General features: G+C 43.3%; 1 protein-coding gene across 1 annotated transcript in view; it reads right to left on the bottom strand.

Moving 5' to 3' along the window:
* hmbox1b (homeobox containing 1 b) overlaps nt 1-17,751 on the bottom strand; it is a 23,592-nt gene extending 5,841 nt beyond the window's left edge. The window contains exons 1-11 of the mRNA XM_035678101.1: nt 17,557-17,751; nt 15,213-15,398; nt 15,098-15,161; nt 14,720-15,048; nt 10,118-10,203; nt 7,869-7,979; nt 4,727-4,880; nt 4,368-4,450; nt 3,496-3,591; nt 1,743-1,834; nt 737-820 (exon numbers count right to left, since the gene is read on the bottom strand). Coding sequence (XP_035533994.1) covers nt 737-820; nt 1,743-1,834; nt 3,496-3,591; nt 4,368-4,450; nt 4,727-4,880; nt 7,869-7,979; nt 10,118-10,203; nt 14,720-15,048; nt 15,098-15,161; nt 15,213-15,391 — 1,278 coding nt within the window. The 5' untranslated portion in view covers nt 15,392-15,398; nt 17,557-17,751. The remainder of the gene's footprint in view (nt 1-736; nt 821-1,742; nt 1,835-3,495; nt 3,592-4,367; nt 4,451-4,726; nt 4,881-7,868; nt 7,980-10,117; nt 10,204-14,719; nt 15,049-15,097; nt 15,162-15,212; nt 15,399-17,556) is intronic.
* Nucleotides 17,752-18,373: the final 622 nt, after the last annotated feature.

The following is an 18,373-nucleotide window of genomic DNA, read 5'->3' as shown; positions in this document are numbered from 1 at the left end:
AAAAAGTGGTGCGTGACCTCCGCGCGAGCGGGCCAAAAATCCTGGCGCGCCAAGCGAGGTCATTTTGACGTCACAGTGTCGTGCGACAGGTCGGAAATGGCGAGCATACTGAGGCCTTAAACTCACAGTGCAATCACACCTGCTCTTGAAATCCAGATATCCAAATATTCTTCATGGCCAGAAAAGTATTGTCAGATATGTTATTCTAACCCGCTCATTCTTGACTGTAAAAAGGAAGATAAAACTATGAGCCTGCAACCTACTGCAGATCCAAACCAACCAAAATCAAATCAGCCATATAATATCTGCTGCAGTGTGTTTTTACAGTTGAGTTTACATTTCTGAAAACAAAGTATTTTGGATGTTAAAGTCATGAGAGATCTTTTTCAAGCTGAGGTCACAGGAGCCAGAAAATGGCTGGGCGATGACATCGAGCCTCAAATCCTCTTTTAAATGACGTGCTGTCTGATTACTGTATACTGACAGCTATTTAAAGACATGCAATCAGAGTATAATTGTGATGAAAGGACCTCTTTTAACCTCTTTCCCCTTGGCCTCTTTTTGAACTGTGCTGGAGAGCAGTGCTCCCTGCAACCACAGGCACGACAGATATGCAGCAACAGAATTCATGAAAGGCTGATCAGAATGGATTGGGATGGAGACAAAAACTGAGAAAATCCGACGGCGGGTTTAAGAGAACCGGCTCCCCGTTCGGCGTTGGTGTGCGTGGATGTACCTGGGTTGGCGAGGTGGGCTCCAGTCGGTAAAGGCCAAAAGGTCGGCTGAGAGGTCTCTTGTCAAAATAGGGCAAGTCACATGCCTGGAGGAGATAAAAGCAGCCAGTTAGTCAGGTAGGATTAAAAAAAAAAAAGTTTACTTAGAGAAATCATTCTTTCACACATCTAGATCGCTAGGAGACAAAACAGTTTGACGTGTTCATTAGCTGGAATGGTTAACTTTAACTGGCTGTTTTCACGTTGACTTGACAGGAGAGTTTGCATGTTGTGCAAACAGAGTGAAACTGAACTGAAACACAATCTTCATGTGTGCGTTTCTACAATAATACAGAGCGTTGCTGCTTTTCATTGCAGCTTAAGTTTCCACTGGTTACAGGAAAAAGAAGAGAGGATAGTGAGCTTCTGTTAATTAATGTGCCTTGAGCAACAGCTTTGAGCAGCAATTCTTCATAAAAATAAAAGAACTTTATGTGCTTTCTATATTTGGGAACGGATATATTCAGAGTTCATCTGAGGAAAAACAGCAGTTCAAATGTTCTTGCAATTTGTCTCTGTGTGAATTTGTGAGTGGTAATGTGCCAGCGAGGCCACAGGGTTCAACTCCAAACAAACACCACGAGCTGCTGATTTCAATTATTAACACAACTTTAGCCAGAGAGAGGGGAACTAATTAGTAAAGTCAACTGATGTATTGTTTAGTTAGAATGAAAGATGCGTAAAATGCATGATCACACTTGACTAATGACTGGAATACTGAGTGCTGTCCAAGAACAGCCTTTCGCCAAGGGCTCCATGTGAATGGCTGGCAAGAGGCTGTTCCATAAAAACAAAGAAAAAATATAAATGAATAAATAAAAAATAAGACGCAGTAAAATACTAAACGAAGACATGGAGCAGTAACACAAGGAGAAGCGGCCTCTTTTCCTTTCCTCAGACCGTTTACAGTACTGTCTGGAACATAAATCTGGTTTTATGTGTCTTTTGGGACCCTTAATCTCTCTCTACCTGCTCTGAGAAGTCGTTTCCATCGATGTCGTCGCTGTTGGAGTGTCCCCCTGGACTCTGGACGTCTATCCCATGACTCTCCAGGATTGTGGCTTCTTGGAGGAAGAGGATGGATTATTAGATTTACGATGGATCACCAATTATGTCCCTCATTACATACATATAGAGCAGTGAGTCCCAATCACAGGTACATGGAGAGATTGTGGAGCAGCTGAACTCATTTTAAAAAAAAAAAAAAAAAAAAAATGTAGATTTTTAAAATACTTACACTCAGTGCCGTCACTTTGTTCCAGTGGGTACATCTGTACAATCTATTGCAATTCATTCAGTTCTGCCATAAATTTCACTGTTGCAAAGTTTACAATGTCCATTTCTCTTCTTTCCATTTACATACATCAGGGTGCAGATTATTAGAAAGACCTCTGAATATAAAGCAGTCCAGTACACCACCATTAATTGACCTCAATGTTGAAACATTATAAATGAATTATCACCTCTTTGGCTGTCAAAATAAACACTATAACAAGTGTTATAAAGTAGACTTTATGGCAGAACTGTTGTATTGGATTGCACTAGATTGTACCAGTGCACCTAAAAAGTGGCCACTGAGTGTGTACTGACACAGAGTCAGATGGAGCACCTGAACACAATGTGCTGTGTGAAAAGTAGTCAGCGAGCGAACATATAAATGTCAACAGGTAAAAGCAATAGATAAATGTGTAACATAGGTAGCTTAAAGCATTGGATAAACAGTTTAAACAGAATGGACAGCAGGTGAAAGTTAAAGTAATGAGGTTGAAATAGTCCAAAATATTAAAAGGTGCATTAAGTGATATTTTTTTGTTAAAATAAATGTTAAACAACTTTACATTCTGACAGCTAATAGTGGTACAGAGTGTTCAGTCAGTAACATGGCCCTCCTTTCTGCAGTAAACAGAGAATAAATGTTCTGGTATGCCGCTCCCACTTTATCCAATCAGGGGACAGAAGTCTAGAAAAGGCGGTCCTCAGGGGCACAGAATTTTACTGTGGTGATGTGAGGAGGAGGGAGGGGACTGCTAACTGCGAGAACGGACAGGAAGTTAGCCAAAATGCCTATTTGACTTACAGCACCTTTGATGGATTAATGGTTGAAATAGTTTGCTTAAAGTAAGGGATAAATGGTAGAAACTTCCAAATTCTGCTTCTACGAGCAGGAGCACAAATGCAAACTGACTAAACCAACCTAAACAAGCTAGAAAAAATATTGCACAAATATCCACTTTTATATAATTCAACAGTGATGAAGAACATCCAGTTTAAAATCTATTCAAATGAACACATTTTTGTAAAATGGCGTGTTGATGAAGCTCATCTGACTGAGCGGCTGGGGGACATTGGACAAAAAAGGTTGGGACTTACTGCTGTAGACGGCTGTGAATTACAGCACAGACTGTGGCCAAATGATCCTGGATGTCTTTAATAAGTCCTGTTGTCCTCTCTGAAAAGTCCTTTGGCTAGCATGTAATGGAGCCTCTACTTTACAAATGTAATTGGCATCTAGGTTAATGCAAGAGGAATTGTATAATTTGCCAGAGGTCATTACAGATGTCAGGTGACTGATTAACAATCATCAACCCAATTACAGTGATGGAATGAATTCATGGTGAGCCTATTCTGTGTATAAGAAAATGTTATAATTGCTATAATTAAATATGAAATGCTCATGTTAACGCATGTCAATCAATGTGTTCCCTCCCCAGAGCCACATTACCAATGTTAGCCCGTCTCTTGATCTCTTTGCGACGGTTGGCGAACCAGTTGTAAACTTTCAGGGAGGTAACCCGCTCCAGATCAGACAGCTTCTTCCCTGAAACAAATCACATGACAGTCTTGTATCATTTACTCACATTCTCAACTGAGTGTCTTCCACTGTCACAGTCATAAGCCAGTCTGTTCTAATCTTTTTAGTTCATTCTGATTCCTGTTGTTAGACTCTATCTGCGCCCTCGAGCTGTCAATTCCACTCTTAGTTGTGCCTTTGTAAACTGATGGCGCTTCAATGTCTGTTGGAAAGAAATAACCTGATCCCACTGCGCAAGGAGCAGATCACACGTCAGATGTGATACAGATGTTTGGTCTGTAAAATTTTGATCAAGTCCAAGAAACCTCAGATCCAAGATGCCCTGGTCCCAAAAGAACACCAGCAACAACCGCTGTAACGGTATCAGTTTATCGATTAATCAAGTAATTATCCACCTCTGTAACACTGCATGGCTGACAGATTACAGAGGTTGTGAGGATAGGGGCAGTTTTCATGGTAGTTCAGAATATTTGCATAATATACAGGCATATTTGCTACCAGCTAATGAAGCTATAATCATTAAACTAGGGTTGAGCAAGTACTCGGCTTAATCGAGTAAAATGTATCAAGTCCAGTCTTAAATTAACAACTTCTGGTTAGTCCCGTCCGCTTCTGATTCAAACACCACCCCTGTCCAGTTTAAGTCCGAGTACAGATATGTATGCAGATTATTGAGCTGGTTGAACAGATACAGAGAATGGAGCGCTCGCTCATCCCTATAAGTAAAATGTTATGTTGTAATATTCTTACATTGTGGTACATTGCTGGTTTCTGTGGTTTACCTGGTTTCTGAATGACAGCATTGCAGGCGTTTGCTATCTCTTCCCGTTTGGCCTCATCTGGGTACTGGTTGTCGTTGAAGTAGCTATAAATAGCACAAGAGCCACAGTGATTCAATTAATTTCACTACACAAGGACAATATCAACATACTTGAGTTACTGCTGTTTGTTATATATGTGCTGCAACCAGGCCAATATTGAGACTCTATGACAATCGTTGAGCCCTTTTCTTGGACAGGTTGCAATGTTTCTTTAACTCCATGTGGAAATAAGGGACATATGAAAAATAAGAAAGATAGGGAAAAAAACTCTCATTTATGATCTTTAATCTACTCCTTTCCTCCCCTCCTCCCCTGCTCACCTCTCCATCACGGCCAGGCACTCTTTTCTCCAAGTGAAGCGACTTCCTCGACGCAGCCGGAAGGTTCCGGGGGCAGTGGTGATGGGGGGCGGGGTTTGCCTCCACTCCATCTCCTCCATAGGTAACGGAGCTGGCCGCATGTTTAGAGTGGCACCTGCAGCAGAATCACTGGTTAGTTCCAACTGATGATGGTACATGCGTGAGGACGAAAGTTACAACAAAAACAAAGTAGTAATAATGTGTGTAGTGGCTGTTTTGACAGAAGGACTGAGCACAGCACACAACAGTCAGAAAGCCCATCCCTTCATGAAAATGCATGTGGAAATGCATGTCGCCTTTTGCAAATCTCACAATACATTCTGATTATAAACTCTGACTGAATAGTGCTGACAAAGACTGTTCCGCCTCATCTCAAATCATGACCACAGCAGAAAAGAAAACCACACACGGTTTCCTTTGCACTCAAACTCTTAAAACTAGCCACATTCGAGCTAAAAGCTTAGATATATGATGGGGTCAGAAGCTCACACTCTCACTATCACAACCCAATCTGACGCGCCAGGCATTGTGAGCGAGGCCTAACTGGGTCGCCCTGCAACAGTCCAGCTCATCAGAACGGCGTGAATGTGGCATCAGTTTTCTCTGCAGCATTGATGGAGGCGTGTGTGCGGGGCTGGGCTGAGCTGAGCTGGGCCGGGCTCAGTCTGGCCATAAATAGCATAGAGCAGTTTCCACTGCTGTCGGTGTTGGCAGGGCTCCACCGAGGAACATGCCGCAGAGGACAAGGCGTGGGATGTCTGCTGCCTGGCTATAGGTTGATACAGCGCACGCACACGTATACGAAGCCAGCACGAGGCCTGTTGTTTTTACTGTTAACCATTTGCAGTGAAGGGTGGATTTCAGGTTGTGCAAGACAACAGACGCATCTTTTGACTGTGCGTCTTTCTTGACTATTAAACGAACATTAAAATGACTTGGTCGAGACAAAACTAGGTTCATTTTAGCCTCTGCATATGTGAACGCTGATTTTTCATGACAGATGAAAAGCCGGACTACAGCGTGTTAACATTTCAGAGCTGCTGACTCAACCTCGAGTTGTCACAAAAATGAGAAACTGATCGTCGACTTACTAAAGATTTCTCTCCCTGACGATATTTTAAGTGTCGAGTACCAACCTGGAACAAGAAAAATAAGACAGAGACAGACAGACCATGCATATTCAATAATTAGGCCCTAGAGCTCAACTAACTAGAATTATCACCGTTCACTTCATTTGTGATACCGAGCTGACTCACTTGAGTGACACGCTAACAGGGGGATTTCACATTTGTTGTCATGGTAACGTTTACTGTAAGGCAGTTAAAAAAGAAGCAATCAACCTTACTTCAGATTTTTCTATCTGTGGTTTTGAATCCAAAACATTCCTCACATGAGATCTCAGATGGCTTGGTGTCATGATTATGGGTTCATGGCTCACTAGTTTCCACAGATTTCCGTTAACAAAGAGAACTGCCAGGTTTTCCTTTCAGACTGTTTTCTACAAACACCCCAGGCTACACCCCCGGAGTACAAAGCACAGCCACTTGCACTCATACAGTGTGAATTTTGAATTGCACGTGTTCCAGCACTAGTTCGTATTTTGAATGAAGTGTCATTTTTTATTGTCACCATTCAGACCTGAACTTCAATCCTGACTTCTGCTTCTAAAAACCTGCACTCAAGAACGACTTGAGACCATTAATGTTACTTTCAACTTTTGTGCTTCTGGAAGTAGAGCTGTGCCGATACAGATACCCGTATTGGAAAAACTTCCTACACTACCTAAAATGCAAAGGATATCAGCCAGTATGCTTGTCTGTGCACCCATCTGATACCACGTCATTTATTAGCCCTGAAACAGGTCATGACCCGCCTTACTCCGACAAAGGGTTTAATCTGAGCCAGGCCATACAACAATGATAGCAATCATACAGGCTTAGTAGTATAAGCTTGTTAAAAGTTTTTCACACACACACACACACACACACACGGTAAGTTCAGGTATCGGTATCAGGATGGGAAAAAAAATGGTATCGGAACATCTCTAATTGGAAGGAATGAGTTCCGGTATTGCTACAGGATGTCAACTGTCAACCTGTTTAAATGTTCCTCTTGTTGTTCGCTTAAAGAAAAATCACTACGTTATCAGACATTTAAGCTTCTCCTCTTAAGGTAACAGTGACAGTGAGAGAGGACAGGTGGCTGTGGTAATGCTAATGCTAGGTGGGCAGGAGCAGCAAAGTGTTTGAAAATGATAGCTGCATTTACTGAGGAGAGCCATACTGTTGTATCACTGCAGGGCAGGGTGACATGGACACCCTGTGTGTGAACAAGCAAATAGTGCCTTTTCCACTAACTTGATAGATGAGAACCACACCTGTAACTATGGTTACTGTACACAACAAAGATGGCAACAGCTGTAGCCTCAAAATGCTTAGAAAACAAAAAATGCGTGACAAAAATTAGGCTAAAAATGCCTTCAGTTTGTGTTGACTAAAAGTAACCAAGAGCATATGACTGAAATCTGACAGATCTTCATCAAAAGACTAAATACAAATCAGGAGCAAAAACGACCAAAACAGTTCAGCTTCTACAAACTGCTGCGGTTATCTCCACCAGCCTCCAATTCATTTTACACTTCAAGAAGCTTCTGCTAACATATGAGATATTCCGTGGAATTGAGGCATCTCATATGTTATATATATATATATATATATATAAAAAATGATATACTATATCTCACATCTCACAGCACCACATACACCACAAGACGCCGTCTACTTGTACTTATCTCATTAACAGTCTCACAGGAAACTGCTGGCGGCAGAGTGTTTTCCTACTGTGCTTCCTTTCTTTGGATCTGCCCCCTGCTGCGATTAAAGGCTAACTCTTCTGCTATCTGTACACCAAGTTTACAACTTTTCTTCACTTGGTCAACCGTAGCTTTGCACGCCACTTGACTCACTTTCATGGACCGGGGAGCCCTCTCTGCCCTTCAAACTTTGTCTTCCATTTTTAACCAAAGTCCCTCAATAAGCTATAGTAATATGAGGCCCACAGAGTGAAGAGTGCGTGGTGTGAGGGTGGAAACACTCGGACGTACCTGGTGTGGTTTTCTCCAGCGTGTACCAGCGGTAGAAGGCCCTCTTCTTCTGCTCGCTCAGGTCAGAGCCGTGCTGCAGCAGCCAATGGGAGATCCTGCTCTGGCTGATGCCTGGAAAGCAGCCAGACATCGAATTACAAGAGTGTTTTGCATCAAGCCACGGTACAATTTGTAGACAACCCCTTGGAAGGATTCAAGAGAGACAGAGGGGAATACTAGAGGGAGAAAGTGTTTTTCTCTCCTTAGCTCTGAATTTATTTCTTCTCCGATCACTTGTCTCTCACACAAGCTGTAGCCTCAGAAATACTGCTGAGTACTCTCACTCCTCTCCACTGGCTGCTTGATATTTTGTTGTGTTTGTTAGGTTTACAAAAGGTTAATCCCAATATTTTTCTACTGATTTTACAGCACCTATTTTTATCTAAATGTCAGCCTTTGCATTGTAAATAGTCACTAAACCAACACTAAAACCAGTCATGTAAGAATTGTCTGTGGGAACACACAAATCCACACAGACAAAAAAACACTGAATGCATTACCACCTATTATTCATGTACAAAAACCATTATACAACCATTTGAGCAATTAAATAATTGAAACAAAATGTGCAATGACAATTTGTTCAGGAGTGTTTCCATTTGGAAGTTCCACCGCGACTTCCTCCAGTATGGAATCGGAATCCTGGGCAAAATTACGATCCGATCGGGGGACACAACTCGGGGGTGCTTGTGATTCTGTGAATTGAGGATGCCAAGTAGCAGAGAGAGAATCCTCCTGCGTTTTAAACAGTGCTTCTGCTGTGTCGAGTCTCTTCAAAGACTAAACATCACGTGATGTAAGGTCACGTGCAGTTGTGGCGCTGGCTTGCCATCCCCTGCGGTTGTCAATAGCGCAGTATTCATTATTCGTTATCGCGACAGCTCTAAATTAAACGGTAGAAAATTAGGTTCCCCGCATCAGTCAGTAGTAACACAATGTAAAAAGAAGGGAGGTCCAAACCTTATGCACACTTATTCAAGAGGAATGGCGTTTCCAAGTGGAATTATTGCCAGCACCACTGTCTCAAAGACAACCGATCACTTTCCGTTTTCGTCAAAGCCTACAGTAGCTCCGTGAAGAAATGATCAACAACACTTTGGAAATAAGAGAGAAGACAGAAGCATGTTCACTGAAGGGCTAAACTGAAATTCACAATTTTATATTGAATTTGGGAACAGGCTAAAGCTATTCTAATATTGTCCATTACATTGGTAATAACAGAGCCGAGGTAGCGTTATAGCTTAGCACAAACTAGTAACTACAGCAGGGGTTGGCAGAGGGGAGTGCAGGGGTGAGTAACCTGAAGGAGAAAAGGTGCGAGTTTGTTCATTCATTCAGTCAACACATAAGTGGAGCCTTTATTTTCTTAGGAAATATCATGCCAGGCAGCAACAGTATAGTGCAATGTTTGTCAAACTTTTTACACCTCATACCATCTCAGAAAATGGTGGAACACACCAACGTTAAACTACAGCAGCGTAGGCCGACCCTATTCACGCAGGAGGCAGGTTTCCTTCAATGAGATTATTTATTGTTGAGCCTAGTTGAGTCCTGAACGGAACCGGTTCAAAAACGGTTTCATTTGGTGAAAAAGGGCTACTCCTGGTCCACACAATAGCTTCCGTTTGGACCCATGACTGCAGTGTTTCTGAACCATTCATTTTACTTCCACTTACTAGCTTTCCATTACAATATAGCTCGTAACTAATCACAGGTGTACGCATGAGCTACGTGCATGAACGAAAATGAAACAAAAATGCAAAAATTCATTTAAAATCCATTTTAGTGATCTCATAATTAAAGTATTTTCAATTTGTTGTAAAAAAAAATGTTGTTGTATTTTAACAGTATTACAGTTCTAAATGAATTTAATTAAACAGACATTCCTCCTTGTAGAACCAGTAGTACAGTGAAAAGTGAGGCTTATAGAAAACTAATCTAAACATGGGTGGTGTCATTATTCCAGTCATTACACTGTGCCATCAACATTTACTTCATCAGTTAATGCCTCCTTCCACTTTAAGTAGACGTATAAGAGCCCCCACCCCAAATCTCCTATGCATTGCTTAACATATAAAATGTACATTTCAACAGCACAGACACACAATTAACACCAAATATAATGTGCATGACGGACAAAATGACCGCATGTTTACAAAACACACCTCAAATTAAGAGCACGGTTCCAGAGTGTCGGTGCTGCTACTCACCGGTAACTTGTGCAACCACCGCCTGGGAGATCCTCCTGTTCCCCAGGAACGCTTTGATCTCCTCCTTCACCATGCTGCTGTCCCTCCTGCAAACACACACAGCACAACACATCTTAATGCACTGTCAGCAGGGAAATCACAAGAAGCAAGCTGGTATTTTACATCAGGAAACGGACAAGAAGAGGACAAATCCAACAGCATGTCAACGAACCGCTGATTTCTTTTTAATTGAATAAGTAAGGGGTGATAAAACATAGTTGACAGACTGATAATAAAAGTAGTGGAGGGAGAACACATCGACCACTAACGTATGGCCAGAATCAAAGCTTTTATTTTTTCAATCAATCATTAATTCATCAGCATCAACGACAAAAGCTTACACGTTGTACACTTCTGACTGTGATTCAATACAAAACCTGATTCATATGTCAGGTAATCAAAGCTCTGTTTTGTATTGTACCTATTCATGGGAAACCTACAAAACCAATGCTCCATTTGAATCTTAAGTGCATTCTGACAGCATTATCGATGCATTGTTCTCTTTCTATTTTTTTTTATGGCTCCCACATAATCAACGTTGCATTTCAGAGGAGCACAAAGGCAACGACTGTGTGAATTTAAATGAACTGAGCCACAATCAAGTCATCTAGATTTTTCAAAATGTATTTGGCGGTCGGACATGTTTCCACTATCTCAGTCCTCCGCGGGGGAAAAAATAAAACATGCACAGACTTGCAGGCATGGAGGGTGGTGAGTGAACACGTGCAGTCACACAGTGTACCCACCCTGCTTTCTGGCTTCCAGCCCATTCCCCTCCCCTATACATACATACATACATACACAATAACATACATACATACATACATACACACCCGCACACCAACAAGCTCGTGACTGTCTCAGCTTCATTTCTCATTGTGGTACGAGATTGTGAACACCTATCGAATGTGTAAACTGGACGGTGCTTTTATCCATACTAATAGTGCATTTTCTTTTTACTGGAAGGCATGTCCAGTGGGCGCCTACCCCCACCCAACTTTAACAACACCGGTGCTCAAACCATACAATCACAGCATCCTTTGAACCAGTCAGTATCCCAGACACAGTGGAAACAGAGAACGCATCAAAAGTCCTGAGTTCTCTGTTAGCATATTTCTGAAATGAAAATGCGTCACGACTCTTGACATCCAGCATCAATATCCGTCCACACCAGCCTCTTGCGGCGCAGCTAAAATTAGAGCTCAAAAAACGCTGCTTGTATCGACACCAGCGAATCAATGTAGCACAAGCTGCTGTACAAGACTGAGGAAGAGTGGGAAGTGGAGGGGGAGGAGGAGGAGGAGGGAGATGTGTTAGATGCCAACTCAAAGGCCGAACCCCTGCAGAGATGGAAATGTGCACTTAAAAGGGAGAAAAATCAGAAGGGCACCGTGGGATTGTTGACAAGCTGAAACCTCGTGTCACGCCACCGCAGCCCTGCCGAGCGAGACGCTGGAGAGTCCTACAGGCGGAGAGGACGAGGGCTTTCGAACGCTCCTTAACTTCTTGGGCTCTCTAAAGAGGACGTGTAATTTAATGCAGAGGCAGCGTGAATGAGCAACGGGACAGCTAGTGCACTGAATGTCTATTCTTACTCCGAGTGTTCACACGGGGCAGCTGGAAGGCGGCAGGAGGAGAGGGCTAATGTGTAAAGTGGTTGGAAGAAGAGAAGAGCTGTCCAACATGGGGACTGTGATAGACTATGAACACTGTCACAATAAAGGGCCCGAGTAACTACAGAGCATGTGATTTTATTTGATGGCACTGTCTGTGATTTCATGTAATGTTTCCAGAGGTGCACGCTTCTAACGGCTTCTCTTCCTTCCTTCTTAGCAAATGTCATCTTGAACCCTGAAGGCTTTTCAAACGTCTGCAGCAGAATACTTCCTTTCTGTGCGATAGTCTTTGTTGACTGTAGGCATAATCTCAACAAGAACGCCTTTATTCAAGTCTGTTATTTTGATTCTCCATCACAGGATGTACATCTTCATGTGCTACGAGCTGTACGAGACAAATGTGCTAATCACAACTGTCATGAGGTCCCGCTGTGCTTCAAAATAAAAAAAGGAAGCCAAGGTCTGTGCAAACACTTTTATTTCTGTTCTTCATCTGTGTATCTTTAGCTGACAGGAACATGTGCTGTTCACTAGTGGTTAGCAAACTTACCAGTCAATTGCAGTAAAAGCTCAATTCTGCTTCTGCATCAAGTAGACCTGAAATATTAGCTGATAATCCACTAGTCAATCAACTGAAAGTTCATCTGCACTGAACCATTCACCGGTCCCGGCATTTTCATCTTTGGGCTGGGTTTTGGTTTGAAGACAGAAGACGTGTGATGATGGCCATTTTTCTCCTCATTTTATGGACAATAGGGCTGCAAGTAACCATTATTTCCATTATTAATTCATCTGCCCATCATTTTCTCGCTTAACTCAACAAGTTGGTTAGTCCATAAAATGTTAGAAATCACTGATCAGTGTTTCCCAAAGCCCAATGTCTTGTTTGGTCCACAATCCAAACATATCCAGTTTACTGCCACGGAGGACTAAATAAACCAGAAATTACTCACATTTGAGAAGCTGAACTCAGAGAATTTAGATATTAATCTGTTATCAAAATACTTAGTAGTTTATTCATTTAAGAGTTGTTGTAACAACTAATCGATTAATTGACTAATCACTGCAGCTCTAACGGACAAAAACAATGAATTCATTGATTCAAAATAATCCACATATCTTGCTGTAGCTCCACTTCCTCAAAAATGGAACTGCACATCGAACTACACGGAGCCAACAAGAGCTGTCGTTGATCGACTTGAACTGGCTTTTGTCATCCAGCAAAGACATTACCGGCGCCAACGTCCTCTTTACTGGAGCTCCCACAAGGGTAATCATGAATGAACTCTGCCAGATAATGTAGGACATACCAACCAAGTTAAGAGCAAGCCAGGTTTTGACACCTCAATGCAAAGTAGAATTGCACCTTAAAGGTGTCACAGAAGTGTCAGTATTTCCAGCTTGCATTGGTGGCATCAGTCAGTGCAACCACATTTATACTGACGCATGGAATACTCCAATGATCAGTTCCGTTTGTTTTATATGACCCAGCATAATTACAGGCTGGATAAAAAGCTTTGTAGTACAACTGAAACATTGGCAATAATGAAAATGAACGTAATAAAAAAACAACTCTTTTCAAACAGTCAAATCTTGGTGAACATAACATAACTGTGAACAGCCACAGACAAATTCATTTACACAACCGTAGCAGGTTAATCAACCGTTAACTAACTACTGTGTTAACAGTTAAAAACGGAGTCTTGTTAAACAATAAACCTTTAATCAAAAGCTCCAGCACAGCTACTAAATGGACTTTGTGGTGAGAAGTGTTTCCTCCACTTTTCATTCCAAGGTCAAGAATCAAGTGTGAACCTGAGCTTTTATGCCAGAACGTATTTCAGATGTCTTTAAAATGCTCAGGAAAAACATTTCAAGTGGGCAAACACCATGCTGATGAAGCTCATGTGATATAATCAAAAGCTCCAGAATTAAATTAACTTTGTAGTGAGACTGTTTTCTTGTCGTTTCCAAGGTGAAGAATGAATCTCATGTATGCGTTCCAACAGCAGCTAAACACAATGGAGCTTGAGTTTCCAGTTGGTGCCATTTCATTTAGCCTGACATAAACGGTGCTTTCTCGCCTCATCGTTGCAGGCATTACTGCCAATAAAGACACACCCCCGACTCCAACCAAGCGGCCACTGTAACACAAGCCGTTCTAAATGAAAACGTATCAGACAGAAAAGATGGATAACAGCCTTCAAGGTTGCTTTTCAGAGCACCTTTAGTGCTTTCCTGTGTGCTTTATACACAAGAACATTTTGTGAAAGGACCCCTAGTACTGTAGAAATGATGGAAATTCATTGATTCAGACAGCATGAGCAGTCCACTACACACTACAGTTCACACTTTACTGAATAAACCAGCAAAAAGACAACACAGCCATGTCTATAATAAGATCTACAATCTCAGAAGGTATCTAGTCTTACAGAGGCTGGCCGATATTATCAGTCGACCGATAATATCAGATGATATTGCGGACGTACTGGTATCGGCGTATATGTTATCCGATATGAAAACTGTTATTTTCCCAGTATATCATGCAGAAAAAACGCCTATGGTAATATATTGGTGACACTGGAATGTTTATCCAGCAGAGTGCTCTGTGATTTACAATACTGTGGCAAGCAGCACAGAGGGAGAGAGAAGCCGCCACTCTCAGCAATGTCAACTAGAATTGGTTGACAACATATATATTTTATTATTACAATTATTTAACATGTTACACAATCCAAAAAGAAAAGGTCTCCAAAATGTACAATATCGCCTGCCATATTCGCCAATTTCAGGCTGAAAAACCCCATTTCTAGTCTTCTATCACCGTAACCCACTCACTGTAATATGCTGTCCAGTTCTACGAGCACCAGTTGGACAGTTGTGCAAACATCTGCGAGTGAAAAGTTTCCCAAACAAAGTTTTAGAACTCCACTCCGTCACTACTCACCTCATCAGCTCCTCCACCTTATCGTCAATGTCCAGGTCCTCTTCTGAAGCTTCAAAGCCAAACGCTCGCACTGCGGCCGCACTGTTCACTGGGTATCTTGGGGGAGACAGCTTCCCGTTGGGTGTGGCAGCTAGGCTATCCCTCCCGTTCTGCGACAAAGCCACCAGTGAGACCGGTGAGGGCAAGATGGCGGAAGGCGGCGGAGGCCCTGGAGGTGGGGAGGTGTCGTAGCTGTTGCTGGGTGACGGCGAGAGTCCCCCTCCGCTGCCGAACTGCGTCTGCGTGGCGGTGGAGATTTTGGAGGTTGTGGAAGATGCGGCGGCCGCCGAGTGGTCGGCCGGGCCGGCCTCGCGCTCGTTGCTCGCCGGTTGCAATGATTGCGGAAGAGGTGGTGGTTGCCGAGGCCAGTGTTGTTTTGCTTGAAGACTGTAGCTCGCCTATCCTCCGAGCAGTTTTGTTGCTTTAGCCCCGCCCACGCCTTCCGTACGGGGACGAGGAGGAGGAGGAGGAAGAGGTGCGGCGGCCGAACTTGTCGCCATGCTCCCGGTCCAGCCGGTCCAGAGTGTCAAGTGCGTGCAGGATCTCCTGCTTGGTCATGCCGGAGCGACGCAGCCGCTGCAGCAGATCTATCTGCTCGATAGTGAAGCGCGGCTCCTCACTGAACTCAGACATCCTGCTGCTGGATGAGAGACAAGACAGACAGGTTGTGAGACAGAGGAGGAAGAAGAGGAGGGGGAAAGGAAACAGGAAATGCAGGGGGAAGTTAAGGAAAGACAAGTAAGTGGATGCTCAAGATCTAGGAGGGAAACGGGAAGAGAGAGAGAGATGGAGGAAGGAGGAGCGAGGAGGAAAGTCAGGCAGAAATGAGATTGGGAGGAAATGAGAGGATTAAGTAGGAAAGAGTGAAAAAGGAACGCAGATGCAGATGGGGGAGAAAAACGAGAATGACGGGAAAAGGAGGAAGTGTGGCAGAGAGAGGTAGCGGAGGAGAGTTAGAGGGGTAAAGTAGAAAGAGAGGGGTGGGAAAGGGAAAAAAAAACTGCAAGAAGAAAATAAAGAGGCAGCAAGTAAGAAAAGGAAGACAAGAGCGCGAGATAGAAGTGTGAAAGAAAAGGGGAGGGAGGGGCAGGGCATAAAAATCTGCTATTTTTGGGAACCAGCAGGCAACACACGCAGAGTGCCAGAGTCACCTTGACAGCTGATGCTATCTTAACATTCTGACTGCCGTTCTTTAAGAGCTCCAATATATCCCCGGATCTCTGCACACCACCCACGCTCTATGTTTTTCATAAGCAATTTGCTGTGCTCAAAATCAATGCAACTGGAATCAGACTGCGGCAGATTTTCCGTCTTCTGTGCCAGCCCGACCTATGCTGATATGATAAATGGTTTAAAAGGGGTCACCGGCATTTTCCTACATCTGTTAGTCTAAGCTGCGCAGAGGACACAAATCAAACTCAATGACTTGAGAGTGCACGCAGTGTTTGGAAGTTATCACGAAGGAAACTAATAAGACAGTGTGGTAAATGGAAGCCTTGAGAGGACTGTAACAGCTAGCTTTACACACACACTGAAATACATTAACTTACGAACCACAGGGACGCTATTATATATTAACTAGTCCCTTAGTTGTAATTAAGAATGCATAAGGAGGACTACAAAAGCAGTAAATCGTTATCTAGCACCAATGCAAAACTGGTCATACCTCAGAGAGATGAGCTACACACAATTCAATCTGCAACTGTCTGACAGCCTCAGAGACTCTGTTCTTTCGCAGAGGCACATTGTACGTTGCAAACAAACCCGAGCATTTGAAATCATTACCCATCCTGGTCAAGTATTCACAGGGTTAACTATTCACTTTGGCTCAAGTTGGTTTACCTGGTTGAAACACAGTGAGCACAGGTTCACCCCTGCAGGGGACAAACACTCAGCCTGAGAGAAATCAATGCCCTACCATGGTTTACTGGAGGTCACATAACACAGACTGGACAGGTGTGTAACGCAGAGGGAGACAGGGAAAATAAAGTTCATCATCCTTCTTCTACTGACTAATTATAAGACAGGAGCAGCTGACAGATGGTTCAGCAAACTTCATTTTAACCACATCCCTAACGGATCTGATGAGAGCTTGATAACCGTCAACTTCAGCAACTCTTTAAAGCTCACGGAAGAAGAAAATACAATACAGAGAAAATAACATCGCATAAATCAAGTAGTTTTTTTTTTTTTACCATGCAAGCAACATCAGGAGCGTCCTTACCTAAATACAGGTTGCATGCACCGATACTCCCAGTGTAGCCCAAACTCGTTTCTTTGGCGGTGAAGTTTTCTAAATTGTCCCAGTCCTAAAACGGACCATAGCTCGGGGTATCTCTTTCCTCCATGTGTTTTTGTTTTGCTGACTATGGGGCCTGCAGTGAGAGCACAGAGCCGTCGCTGCTCTCCCCGCTGCGGGCGAGCCGCCGGTGATGCCAGCTTTCACGCCCTTTGCCCGAAAGCTAGCGTTAGCAAATGTGTCTGTGGCACACGGACAATGCCCGGTGTAACGTTGCATTAGCCAGCATGCAGCCCTCTAACCCACGGTGGTTTCCATCGTTCCCGGCACCGCTGCCGCTGAATTCATGCTGGCAACAGTGCACTGGCATCGCAGAGGACGGCTAGTAGCAACTTAACGTAGGCTATTACGGTAGCATTGGGTTGTGGAATGATTAGCATAACATGCTAGCCATGCCAACGCTGATACTAGCTGACGTTAGCCGCTGTCGCTGGCTAGCGAGCGTTTGATATTAATAACATCACTTTCAGTGTTGTAGATAGCTAAGTACATGACTTACCTCGGTTCAAATCGTCCACTTAACCATTTAACTTTATAACTTGAGCAAAGACCCGCTGTGTCTTTTACTGCAGCCGAACAATAAAGCAATTTGACTACAGTGCCCTGTCCGACCCCTTTCCAAGGATTTCTAATCAGAGGCGAATTATTTGCCTCTCTGCTTTGTCTGTCTGACAACAGCCATATTGACAACTAACACCTCCGAGTAGCTCTGAGGGAACTGTAGTCTTACTCTCACAAAGGCCGCTACCACGCGGCGGCGTTCTTTACACTAAAGACTACAAGTCCCTGACACAAGAGCGAGGGGGGAGCTGATGGCCCACTGATCTACAGTTGTCACAAAAGGCGATGCAGTTTTTAATATGACCACAGTGCTGCTGGGGTCCGCTGTGTGAAGGGTGTCCGCCTCAAAGGCCACTTTACCTCCTCCCCAGCCCACACCTGGCAGCCATAAGTAAGGAGGAAGTCAGGAATTCTACTAAAGTGCAGTTGTAATTTCCAATAAAGTTGGTCTTGCATATTTAAAAACAAGGTGACAGCCCCCTCCATTCACAAATATGTTGTTCTTCTCATTCCTACAGTGAATGCACAGAATGCTGTCTGTGCAGAGTTTGACACTAGTAAGATGTTTTCACATTCATCTGCTGACTCTAACGCCCCTTAAAATCCACCTTTTCGAATGAGCATCTATTGAGAAGACTTTCCACTTTCAGGCGATTGAATGGTGAAACAACTCTGATTCACTTCTAGTGTCATAACTCCTGGCACAGACAGCTTCTGTTGCATTCACTGTAAGGAATAGTTGAGTTAAGGAACAA

Source organism: Morone saxatilis, unplaced genomic scaffold, assembly GCF_004916995.1.
Source record: "Morone saxatilis isolate NCDOM2014 unplaced genomic scaffold, NCSU_SB_2.0 Contig7, whole genome shotgun sequence".
Lineage (NCBI taxonomy): Eukaryota > Metazoa > Chordata > Actinopteri > Moronidae > Morone > Morone saxatilis.
Note: the sequence above shows the minus strand (reverse complement) of the source record. Positions and strands in the feature narration are given on the sequence as shown.